The sequence below is a fragment of the Gopherus evgoodei genome, chromosome 4, assembly GCF_007399415.2.
Source record: "Gopherus evgoodei ecotype Sinaloan lineage chromosome 4, rGopEvg1_v1.p, whole genome shotgun sequence".
In the NCBI taxonomy this organism is placed as follows: Eukaryota; Metazoa; Chordata; order Testudines; family Testudinidae; genus Gopherus; species Gopherus evgoodei.
In genome coordinates this window covers 7,760,308-7,773,319 of record NC_044325.1, presented here as the reverse complement: position 1 = coordinate 7,773,319, position 13,012 = coordinate 7,760,308, and the positions used below count along the sequence as shown (strand labels likewise).

Here is a 13,012-nt window from a genome sequence, read left to right as displayed (position 1 = left end):
GAGACAAGGTGGGTGAAGTGATATATGTCATTGGACAACTGCTAATGGTGAAAGAAACACACTTTTGAGCTACACAAAGCTCTTCTTCAGGTCTGAGAAAAGTACCCAGTGTATCGAAGCTAAATGCAAGATGGAACAGATTGGTTAGCATAAAGGATTAACATGTTATAAGAGACCATTCACGGTGAAGTGGGCAGTTAACACAAAGGTAAGTTAGTGGGTTATAGTTGTAATAAGTAGGGTGATGAGATGTCCCGATTTTACAGGGAGAGTCTCGATTTGGGGGGCTTTTTCTTATCTAGGCTCTTATTGCCCTCCCACCTCCATCTCGATTTTTTGGACTTGCTATCTGATCACCCTAGTAATGAGCCATAAATCCAGTGCCTTTATTAAGACCATGATTTTGAGCATCTAGCAATGTTGTGAATTTAAATTCCTTTGAAGAAGTTGGGCAGGTTTCCTCTGAGGAACTCAGGCCTGGTCCACACTACACAGTTAAATCGATTTAAACAGCGTTAAATCGATTTAACGCTGTACCCGTCCACACTACAAGGCACTTTAAATCGATTTTAAGGGCTCTTAAAATCGATTTCTGTACTCCTGCCCAACGAGAGGAGTAACCCTAAAATCGATATTACTATATCGATTTAGGGTTAGTGTGGACGGAAATCCAAGTTATTGGTCTCATTCTTTTACTGTGGCTACCCAGAGTGCACCGCTCCGGAAATCGATGGTAGCCTAGGACCATGGACGCACACCACCGAACTAATGTGCCCTAATGTGGATGCATAAAATCGATTTTATAATATCGGTTTTATAAAACCGGTTTTAGTCATTTCGATTTTATGCTGTAGTGTAGACGTAGCGTCAGACATGGTGATCCATTTGTGAAAAGTCGACACCCACAACTGTTTTGGGCTTTTATCATGTTCCTGCGTCAGTTCTTTGAGACCCTCCCGGCTGTCTGGTTTCTCCCACACAGCTGTGCCTGGGGCATTTAGTGGGGGGGTGAGGTACACCACATGTGACAGGCACGCGTGGGAGCCGTGGATCCTGAAAGGCGCCTCGTGGGCGTTTTGCTCAGCCCAGCCCTGGCTGAAGCTGGGGCATCTGTCCTTCTACGAGGGTCTGGGGCTGAGTCGCTGGGCCCGGGGCTAAGCTGGGCTGATTTCCATGTCTGGAAGGTCCCTGGGCTCAGCTTTGCCGCCCCGGCTGGAGGATCACAATGGGCCGGCAGGGCTGAGGTGAGGGAGGCGGGGACAATTGTTCGCGGCTCTGACAGCGCAGGCAGCGCGGCCGGGTTGGAGCCCCGGCAGGGCCCGGAGGCAGCGCCCCGTCTCCCCGCGGCGCGGCGCTGTGGCGCTGCCGCCCGGCCCCTCGGCGCGTCCCGGCCCTGCGCGGCGCCGCCAGCAGCGGACACGGAGCGCGGCGGCGGCGGCGGGCAGCTCCGGGACCGCGGGGGGTCGGGCGGCGCAGCGGGGTTGAGCCGGGCTCGAACAGGCCCGGGCCGGCGGCTCGTGTGACTGGGCGGCCCGGGCTGGGCCCGCCGCTCGCCGACTGGCAGAGCGGGACAAAGGGCCGCGCCGGAGCCCGGGCAGAGGTGAGCGGCGCGGGGGCTCGCTCCGGCCTGCCCGGGGGCCGTGGGGCGGCGGCCCGGCCGCTGTCAGTGACCGGCCGGCCGGGCGAGGGAGGCCCCTACCCCGGATCCGGCCGCCGCGGGACTCCCCGGGCTGCTGGGCCTGCCCGCCGGAGCCGCCGCACCGCTGGGAGGTCCGGGGCGAGGGTCCCGGGGTGGGGGCGGGGGCAGCGACCGGCCCCGTGCGGTGGGGAGGGTCTCGGGCTGGGGGGGCAGCGACCGGCCCCGTGCGGTGGGGAGGGTCCCGGGGTGGGGGCGGGGGCAGCGACCGGCCCCGTGCGGTGGGGAGGGTCTCGGGGGGGGGGCAGCGACCGGCCCCGTGCGGTGGGGAGGGTCTCGGGGGGGGGGGGCATCGACCGGCCCCGTGCGGTGGGGAGGGTCTCGGGGGGGGGGCAGCGACCGGCCCCGTGGGGAGGGGTGTAGCGACCGGACCGAGGGGGAAGGGTTCGGGGGGGCACAGCGACCGGACGGGGGCGCAGTCACTGGTCCAGAGGAAAGGTTGCGGGGAGCAGCGATCGGACAGGGGGAAGGTCCGGGGGGGGGGGGCGCAGCGACCGGCCCAGTGCAGTGGGGAGGGTGCCGGCGGGGGGGCAGCGACCGGACTGGGGGGGAAGAGTTCGGGGGGGCACAGCGACCGGACGGGGGCGCAGTCACTGGTCCAGAGGAAAGGTTGCGGGGAGCAGCGATCGGACAGGGGGAAGGTCCGGGGGGGGGGGCGCAGCGACCGGCCCAGTGCAGTGGGGAGGGTGCCGGCGGGGGGGCAGCGACCGGACTGGGGGGGAAGAGTTCGGGGGGGCACAGCGACCGGCCCCGTGCGGTGGGGAGGGTCCCGGGGAGGCGCAGCGACCAGCCCAGTGCAGTGGGGAGGGTGCCGGCGGGGGGGCAGCGACCGGACTGGGGGGGAAGAGTTCGGGGGGGGGCACAGCGACCGGACGGGGGCGCAGTCACCGGTCCAAAGGAAAGGTTGCGGGGAGCAGTGATCGGACCGGGGGAAGGTCGGGGGGTGGGGTGGCGCAGCGACCGGCCCCGTGCGGTGGGAAGGGTCCTGGGGTGGGGGGCGCAGCAACTAGCCCCGTGCAGTGGGGAGGGCTCCGGGGCGAGGGGGGCGCAGCGACCGGCCCCATGCGGTGGGAAGGGTCCCGGGGTGCGGGGCGCAGCGACTGGCCCCGTGCAGTGGGGAGGGTGCCAGCGAGGGGGCAGCGACCGGACTGTGGGGGGAAGGGTTCGGGGGGGGGGCACAGTCACCAGTCCGGAGGAAGGGTTTGTGGCCGGGGGGAGGGCAGCGTTCCTCCCTGTGTGGTGGGGAGGGTCCGGGCGGGCAGCGATGTGAGGTAGTGATTAGTCCCATGTGGTGGGGTGCTAGTGATAGGTGGTAGTGACCAGAGCTGTGAGGTTGGGAGGGGGTTCTTGGGGTAAAGAGGAGGGCAGAACCCACCTTCATGTAATGGAGGGGGCTCTAGGATAACGGTGGGGGGCATTGCCTGGGTCCATGCAGTGTGGAGGGGTCTCTGAAGGTTAATGATAGGGGACAGGTGAGGTTGGGGATCCTGGCATCAGCAATGTGCCTCGGGTGGGATGGTCCCTCTGGGCTGAAGAAAGAGGTGGGGGAGGCTGTCATTTGCTCTTAAGACCAGCCCCTTGTTAAATCCAGCCCCCCAATCACATGAGTGGTGAGGGCAGACTCCCCTCCCTCTTGTGGAGTCACCCTTCTCCAGCATCACTGCCTGAGGTGACTGACCCTGGGGCCCACAACAGTTCCCCTGAAGAACAAAGATTCTGCCTTTGGAATAGCTCCACAAGTGCTGGGTACCAAACAAGGCCTTGCTGGAGGAGAAGGGGCCATGATCTCCTTCCCCACCACTCAAGGGCTCCATCCCCACCCTGCAGATGACACACTGAGCTCTGTGGTGTTCTGTCAATAATCAGTTTATTTGCCCAGGACCAAAGTATAAATGCTTGCAGCAAGAGCACGTACATAAGTGTGCCTCCAGGTGCTGTTGCCTGTCTCCTTGCTTATGTTTATGAGAGAGCATTTTTTGTTTAAATGGAAGACCTGAATAGACGCTCTATCACCCCAGCTCTTTCTCTGCTAGAACATCTATCTCTGGGCCTATGGCAGGCAAGTTAGCATTATTTTTGAGGGGGTCCTTAAAATATCAACAGCACGTAGCTGCCCTGTGCTGTGGAGAGCATCCAGACAGGGAACTGCCTCTCCTTTGCCTCTGCCTTTGGACCAGAGATGGGAAGAGTTTGGGAAGGTAGCTGCTGTTTCCTAGCCCCAGCACAGTGTTTGCTCAGCTGCTATCATAGCAGTCCCACCTCCACCACTGTTGTCAACCAAGCTGTAACAGAAGCTGAGATCCTTTCCTCTAATGCAGCATAGAAACACTTGTGGGTGGAGGCGTCTCTCTTTTGAGATCCGAGTCCCCTTCCCCAGTCTCCTGGGAAGCCAGCAACACAAAGCCTAACTGAAACCAAAGCCTAATAAGTCGTTTTGTTTTGTGTCTTAGGCAAAAAGGTGGGAGCAGAAGCCATGTGTGCAAAGAACAGATCCCCTCGTTAGACACCTAGAGCATCTGTCCTCCTGGGAGTGGACTCCCAAGGGTGGTGAAGGGAGAAGCAACTGCATAGGGTCCTGTTTGCCCCCTCCCTGGGGCTGTATTGACTGAGGATGGACCCTGTGGCTCGGCCGAGTGGGGATATCATGAGGCGGAATCCACAGCAGGACTATGAGCTCATCCAGAGGGTGGGGAGTGGCACATATGGAGATGTCTATAAGGTGAGAACAATACACTTACACCCTTGACTCTGTCTGCACCCCCACTCCCTCTTTTGTGACCCTGTAAATATTAATGCTAATCAACTTTTATTTTTAGAAATCACTTATTAGCCCTTTTCATTTTGTGCCCGAACTTCAGAGCACAAAGGGACCACTGGTGCTGGAAGTGGGAGATGGTGACTTCCTAAGAGTCCTGGCCCGTTCAGATCCCTGGCACAGTGTTGGCAGGCTGAGATTCCCTGCAGCCCTCATGCATGTACCACCACATTCTCTTTTTAAATAAAAAAGTTCTTTGACTCTTGGGGTAGATGGGACAAAATATCATCTCTCTGGTCCTGATGCTGCAAAGGTTCTGAACTGATGGATACATCACCTGCTACCTTCAGTGTTTATTGATCCTTTTAATGGGAGGGGAGGGTTATTTGTTCACTGAATTACTTTTGAGAATGTGTCATTTATAGTACCTGATTAAAAGGGTGCAAATTTATCGCTGAGTTAATAATAGCTTTCAGAGGCAGAAGCAGAGTAAGCCAGCTCTTCAGAAAGTCATATGGAGTTTCAGGCCACTATAGAGTTAGTTAAGCCCTGACCACGCTGATGCGGGAAACACAACCATGTCAAATAAATGCATATTACACTTCCATTCCTAGACCATTACCTGGTGAGGTACTGACCATTTTCTGCGAAGCCAGTGGGCATTGAGGATACTCAACAACTTGCAGGGTTGGGCATCTTGCAAATAGTGCTTAAGATTTTTAGCTTTGTTGGCAAACTGGGGCTCTTAACTCTTGGGAAAGGAGGCTGAAGTGTTTTACTTTGGAATGCTGTAGAGTACATTTAACTCAGAAGTGGAACTGGCACAATACAACATACAGTGAAACCTATCTTAAGCCATTATACGAGGGGCCAACAAAAATTGACCCCTACTAGAGATGTCTTTAACTGAGATCAAATAAAACTGTACAGGTTAATTTTGGTGGCACTCCTGAAGTGGTTGCTGAAAATAGGAGGTTGGCTATAGGAAGGTGTTTCTAGTGCATTCTTCACTGTACTACACAGTCACTACCTCAGGAATATTTAACAATCATAAATACTAAAATCAGGTATTTTCCAGAGGGCTTTACAAGGGACCACTAAGTACATTTGCTAGTGAATTTTGCTCTAAGCATCTGAAAAGGCCAGTTCAGCTTAACAGATCTAAAATGAAATCCATCTTAAACAAGTGTTGATCTTTTAAATTTTTCAGGAACTTGAAGAAAGTTTATCAGCTTCCCATGCAAAGATCCCAAACAGGAATAAAATCAAAACCTCTCTGTAATCTAACCTGACAAAATTAAACCCCCAATATGTGAAAGGGACACCCTCAACTTAATACATAGTTTGAAATCTGAGAGTTAAAAATAGCTTCAGATACTACATTTATTCCTGGGCCATTGGTTTTTACTCTCTTTCTTTACCAGGGTTGTGAGTTCAATCCCTGAGGGGGCCATTTGGGGATTGGCCTTGCTTTGAGCAGGGGGTTGGACTAGATGATCTCCTGAGGTCCCTTCCAACACTAATAATCTATGATACTCTATGAAAGACCCCCTATAAACAGGGAGATGCTAATTGTAGGGAGATCTGCATTATGAACCTAGAAAAGAAGAAAATAAAATGATTTGTGGTTGGGCACAAATTTGGGCACTCAGCAGCTTCTAGCACAGTTAGTCTTTTTTGGCAGTTTGATGGAGGGTTTAAGCAAATATTTGTGTTCATCATTAGATTGTAGCAGTACATTTAAGGGATTATTTTGCATCCTCCATCCTACCCACGTTGCTGTTCAGAACTGTTACTAAAAGCTTAAAATTGAAATCTGTTTTGTTAGTGATTTTTTTTCCCCCTCTCTCTTCACCACATAGTGCACAATGGTTTATTGTAGGGTTGCTCATGAGTGCTGAATTTTGGCACTGATTTGATGTTTTTCTATTCCAGAATGCATTTCAGGGTGGAGGAGAAATGCCTGTAAATAAGTGATTTTCGTATCTGTTTGCAGTGTGTATACACAGATCCAAATTTGGGCCTGCCAACCTTGGAAGTGCCCTTTTCAGTAAAATATCAATGCATCAATTGCCTAATCTATATTAGGGATGTATCTGCTTGTTCATTAATGCTTGCATAAAACATAGCACTGTTTATTGAATGTTAATGACATTTTAAACTTCCCTTAATACAGTTCTTTATAAAGGATATCCTACATGCTAACTTTGAAAAGAGGTAATGAGGCTGGGATATTCAGTGGCATTGAAAAGTATGGTGGTGTCTTATCCTTGGTGCCTCCATCCTCCATTGTTGTTGTCAAATCATTTGCATGCTGCCATCCTGTTAAAGTTCCCATAATGCTGTTCAGAAAAGTAGGGATGGATGTTAGTTCTGCTTTCCTGGCAAAATTCCAACTTACCCACCTTACAGTACTTCCATAGTATCTTCCATAGGAGGATCTCAAAGCATTGTATAAACATGAATCAAACCTCCCAGTACCCTGTGGAGTAGATCGGGAATTTTATCTCTGGTGAACACAGAAGCTCTTGGGCCGCAGTGCTGCGTGCTATCCAACATTTTAAGACAAGAGACTGGAAAAAAAAATCCAGTGGAAACTGCAGATAGAATTTAGGTACAGAAAGTAATAACCCCAGTATCCTGGCCAAATTCCAGCACAGGTAAACACCTATATCACTATAGTGCTTTGGAAATCTCTACTAATTAATACAGAATAAAAATGATAGTAAAGAAGGCATAAAGGAGGTTATACATTTTATTCTTTAATTGAAATCGGATAAAACATTAATATGGATTTTAATGGTGGCCATAGGAATGGGAACTGATGTCTTGGGGGTGTGCATATAGCTATGACATTTTAACATGAAGATATTTGTGGAGATGTTCTGCTGATGTTTGAGGTGCATAGTGGAATAATGGAGTGTGTGTGTGCCTTGTGTTCAATGCAGTGTTTTAGGGAGGGGAGTAATTTAAAGTTTAAATATATATTCTGTTACAAATTTGAGATCTTTAACTTTTTCAAACTTTTTTTTTCAAACTGAAAGATTTACAGGGAGCATGTCTCAGTAATGTAGCAATAACATAATATGATGCTGTATAAAAGATCTGAATTCAAATTCCTCCCTGTGCTGGCATGAATTGTGTGACACTTGTAGCTCTTGTGGGGAGAGGGTTTTCTTATGCTGCACTAATTGCTCTTACTGATTGCATTGACATAAGCAAAATAAATGTCTATGCATGCAGATTTGGAGAAACCTGGGTTTGTACCTGGGCGGTATCTGATTGTTCTGCAGGTGGGTAAATGAGACAGGTCTGCTTCAAATCTTAAAAGCCCCTGGTTTAAGTTCTGCTTCTCAGCTTGATGTTTGTGAAGGGACACTGATCATTTCAAAGAAAAATCACATTGGGTTGTCAATTAACATGGTACTTTAAAAACCACACCAAGGCAGAGTTCCTGGCCTACAGACCTTGCAATTTAAATGAGACCAAGAACAACAGATCAGGAGAGTCAGGGTTTGTGGGAATTACTGAGAGTGGGGAGGGATTGCTTGAAGACGAGGGTTTAATGCCTGGCATTGGTTTAACTTGTAATCACTTGTGACTACTGAGGCCACTCTTAGGATTAATTTATACATATGCACCTTTCTCTAGTAGCTGTCCCCCCATTTTCTCCCCTTTCCTTCAGATTTATGTGTGTTCAACTGTTGAGTTTTGTCTGAATCCCAGCTTGTGAGCAATCTGGGACAGGGACCGTCTTGGTTGTTTGCTTGCCATTTAGGACAATGGGGTTGTGATTTCTGATTGGGGGTGGGATTTGAAAGAGGAAAGGGGATGTATGGAGCTTGATAAAAGGCACAGAGTCGTGACTGAAGAAAGGAGATAAAGGGAACAGTCTCAGTAAGCAATCATGATGCATCTTTACATCGTGAGATGGGGTACTTCAGTCATAAAGCCTGCAGCAAGTTTGTATTTGTACATTCTAACAACTCAAATATGCAGCTGTTAGAGTCCCAGCAGTTGGAGATTCCTGCCTGAACTGTGTTTACCAAAAACTCAAAGTACAGAATAAACCGCATCTGAGGTATGGGGCACTCCGTTTCCTCTCCTGCATTGTCTTTTCCTGTGACTCTTGGACTTATTGGCTACTTGGGGAACATCTTGACTTTAAAAACACATTAGTTTCTCTTGTGTGCTGCATTCATTCAATCTCGTATGTTTTTTATTTTTCTTTTTTTAAAGGTTGAAATGGAGTTTTTACAAATACCCCATACAATTGTCATTTAATTACATACTGCAGTGCTTAAGCATCCTTGTGCAGAGATGGGTAATATTGATTTGTAAAGCATCCTTCTGCATACAGAACAGGCTTGAAAAATGTGTAGTGTCTTCAGGATATTTTGCAACAAATGATAATGTTGATTGCTTTACCTCAGTCACACATCACAATAATTTCATTTTTTTAAAAAGGCTGTGGCTCTAATCTCTTCTTGGTTTATGGAACTTATTTTTTCTTCATTCTTTGGTTTTTGGCTACTGTTGCAGATAAAACACAGGTCTCCAATATTTTACTTTGTGTGAAAGGATTTTGTGGTCTCAGTTACTTTCCCACTAGGCAGGCTTTCAAATCACAATATTTCCATTGCAGTGGCGCCCTTCACAGGAAAAAGCCTAAGGACTGCATAGGCATGGAAACTGCATCAGTTCTTAGATATGGTAGCTGCAAGTCAGGGATGAGGTATGCAGCAGTGGTGAAGAAACATTAATTGTTCTTTGGACGTAAAGGACCTCAGCACATGGCCATCTCTATGGCGTCTTCCACAGTAGAAGGAACTTCCAAACAATGGTGGGTCATCTTCAGCCTGTCAGCGCTGATCAATCATTCATAGCAGAGGAGGGCAGAGGAAAAAAAAACTACAACAAATCTGGGATGCAGACAGGCTTAACCAAGTCCCTCAGACTAGTTTTCATTATTTCTTCCAACATTCCCATCCACATTCCTTAGTGGTATCTGATTCAAGGCTGGCCTATGGAAAATCTACACATCTGCTTGAGAAAAACCAGAAGATCATAGATTAGAGTTGGAGGAGACCTCAGGAGGTCATTTAGTCCAACCCTCAAAGCAGGACCAACCGCAACTAAATCATCTCAGCCAGGGCTTTGTCAATCTGGGCCTTAAAAACTTCTAAGAATGGAGATTCCATCACCTCCCTAGGTAACCCATTCTAGTGCTTCACCAGCCTCCTAGTGTAATAGTTTTTTCCTAATATCCAACATAGACCTTCCCCACTGCAACTTGAGACCATTACACCTGCCACCACTGAGAGCAGCCTAGCTCCATCCTCTTTGGAACCCCCCTCTAGGTAGTTGAAGGCTGTTACCAAATCCCCCCTCACTCTTCTGCAGACTAAATAAGCACAGTTCCCTCAGTCTCTCCTCATAAGTCATGTGCCCCAGCCCCCTAATAATTTTTGTTGCCCTCTGATATAGTGGGGGGCCCAAAACTGAATGCAGTACTCCAGATGCAGCCTCACCAATGCCGAATAGAGGGGAATAATCACTTCCCTCAATCTGCTGGCAATGCTCCTACTAATGCAGCCCAATATGCCATTAGCCTTCTTGGCAACAAGGGCACACTGTTGACTCATATCCAGCTTCTTGTCCACTGTAACCCCCCAGGTCTTTTTCTGCAGAACTGCCTCTTAGCCAGTCAGTCTCCAGCCTGTAGCAGTGCATAGGATCCTTCAATCCTTAGTGCAGGACTCTTCACTTGTCCTTGTTGAACCTCATCAGATTTATTTTAGCCCAATCCTCCAATTTGTCTAGGTCACTCTGGACCTTATCCCTCCTCTCCATCGTATCTACCTCTCCCCCCAGCTTAGTGTCATCTGCAAACTTGCTGAGGGTGAAGTCCATCCCATCATCCAGATCATTAATGAAGATGTTGAACAAAACCACCGGCCCCAGGACTGACCCTTGGGGCACTCTACTTGATACCAGCTGTCAACTAGACATCGAGCCATTGATCGCGAACCATTGAGCCCGATGATCTAGCTAGCTTTCCATCTGTCTTATAATCCATTCATCCAATCCATACTTTTTTAACTTGCCAGCAAGAATCCTGTGGGAGACGGTATCAAAAGCTTTGCTAAAGTCAAGATATATCACGTCCACTGCTTTCCCCGTATCCACAGAGCCAGTTATCTCATCATAGAAGGCAGTCAGGTTGGTCAGGCATGATTTGCCCTTGGGGAATCCATGTTGACTGTTCCTGATCACCTTCCTCTCCTCCAAGTGCTTCAAAATGGTTTCCTTGAGGACCTGCTCCATGATTTTTCCAGGGACTGAGGTGAGGCTGACTGGTCTATAATTCCCCAGATTCTCCTTCTTCCCTTTTTTAAAGATGGGCACTATATTTGCCTTTTTCCAGTTGTCCAGGATCTCCCCCAGTTGCCATGAGTTTTCAGAGATAATGGCCAATGGCTCTGCAATCATGTCAGCAAACTTCCTCAGCACCCTCGGATACATTAGATCCAGCCACATGGCCTTGTGCATGTCCAGCTTTCTAAATAGTCCTTAACCTGTTCTTTCACCACTGAGGGCTGCTCACCTCCTCCTCATATTGTGCTGCCCAGTGCAGCAGTCTGGGAGCTAACCGTGTCTGTGAAGACAGGCAAAAAAATCATTGAGTACTTCAGCTTTTTCCACATCATCTGTCACTGGGTTGCTTCCCCCATTCAGTAAGGGTCCCACACTTTCCTTGACCACCACCTTATTGCTAACATACTTGTAGAAACCCTTCTTGTTACCCTTCACATCCCTTGCTAGCTGCAATTCCAGTTGTCTTTTGACCTTCCTGATCATACCCTTGCATGCTCAATCAATATTTTTATACTTCTCCCTAGTCATCCGTCCAAATTTCCGCTTCTTATAAGCTTCTTTTTTGTGTTTAAGCTCACCAAAGATTTCACTGTTAAGCCAAGCTGGTCGCCTGCCATATTTGCTATTCTTTCTGCACATTGGGTTTGTTCCGGCACCCTCAATAAGGCTTCTTTAAAATACAGTCAGCGCTCTGGTACTCCTTTTCCCCTCTTATTAGCCTCCCGGGGATCCTGCTCATCAGTTCCCTGAGGGAGTCAGTCTGCTTTTCTGAAGTCCAGCATCCGGATTCTGCTGCTCTCCTTTTTCTTTTGTCTGGATCCTGAACTTGACCATCTCATGGTCACTGCTGCCCAGGTTATCACCCACTTATACTTACTCTACCAATTCTTCCCTGTTTGTGAGCAGCAGTTCGAGAGGAGCCTGGCCCCTAGTTGGTTCCTCCAGCACTTGCACCAGGAAGTTGTCCCCAATACTCTCCAAAAACTTCTTGGATTGTCTGTGCGGTACTGCATTGCTCTCCAGCAGATATCAGGGTGATTGAAGTCCCCCACAAGAACCAGGGCCAGGTGAAAACCAGATGCCGTTTATTGGGACAGAAGTTGTAGTCATCTGCAAATAGCAAATCATCAAGCCCTAATAGCCTGACACCACTTCTTGTGGGACAAAATCCTCCACTTCCTGAATCCGCTTCCAGAGGCTGCCAAGTGGGAAGTAAGGGGAATTATGAAAGTGTAGAAACAAAGCTTGGTTTTCGAGTGGTTATGACCTTGCAGGAATATCTCTACTTGAAGATGTTGAAACACATGGGTCCCAAGTAGCTCAGAATAACTCAAACGTTGCTGTTGCTGAGAGCTGTAAAGCTACCACTTGGAGCACAGTTGATCTGTTTATGCAAGATTACTACTTTATCTTGGCTTCCAGAGCTGATCCCAGTTCTCAAGAGTAGACCTGCCTTCTTCGTTTTAATATTGTAACTCTCCTTTTTTGACTTTGTTACTGTTAATTTATCTCCCAAGGTCTGGGGATATGTGCTGATGATTCTTGAAGAAAAAGGTGTTACTTATAAGGTAACAGCTGTTCTTAGAGTTGGTCATCAGCATAAATCTATATTTGATTAAAGCACTAGAACAATATAAAATAACATCGCACACATTAAATGGATTAAAACCTGACTAACTGATAGGTCTCAATGTAATCGTAAATGGGACATTGTCATCAAACAGGTGTGTTGCCAGTGTGGTCCTGCAGGAATTATTTCTTGGTCCTATGCTATTTAACATTTTTATCAATGACCTGGAAGAAAACATAAAATCATCACTGATCAGGTTTACACGTGACACAAAATTGGGAAAGTGGTAAATAATGGAGAGGCCAGGTCACTGATTCAGAGTGATCTGGTAAACTTAGCAAACTGGTGCAAGCAAACAATATTAGTTTTAATGCAGCTAAGTGTAAATGTTTACATCTAGGAACAAAGACTGGAGGCCGTTTTTACAGGCTGGGGGGCTCTATTCTGGGAAACGGTGACTGAAAAAGATTTAAGGATCTGGGTGGATGGGCAACTGAACGTGAGCGCCCAGTGTGATGCGGTGGCAAAACGAGCTGAAGAGCTAATGTGATCCTAGGATGCATAAGCGGGAGTCTTTAGTGGAAGTAGAGAGGTTATGTTACCTCTGTATTTG

General features: G+C 48.6%; 1 protein-coding gene across 5 annotated transcripts in view; it reads left to right on the top strand.

Annotated features, from left to right (window-relative positions):
* The first annotated feature begins 1,493 nt into the window (after nt 1–1,493).
* Nucleotides 1,494–13,012, top strand: part of MAP4K5 (mitogen-activated protein kinase kinase kinase kinase 5) — a 97,079-nt gene continuing 85,560 nt past the window's right edge. For 3 of the 5 annotated variants that reach the window (XM_030562831.1, XM_030562830.1, XM_030562829.1), the window contains exons 1-2: nt 1,495–1,600; nt 4,147–4,415. In XM_030562831.1, coding sequence (XP_030418691.1) covers nt 4,308–4,415 — 108 coding nt within the window. In that variant the 5' untranslated portion in view covers nt 1,495–1,600; nt 4,147–4,307. Of the gene's footprint in view, nt 1,601–4,146; nt 4,416–13,012 lie in introns of all 5 variants that reach the window. The other 2 variants (XR_004000412.1, XM_030562832.1) reach the window with 1 other exon arrangement.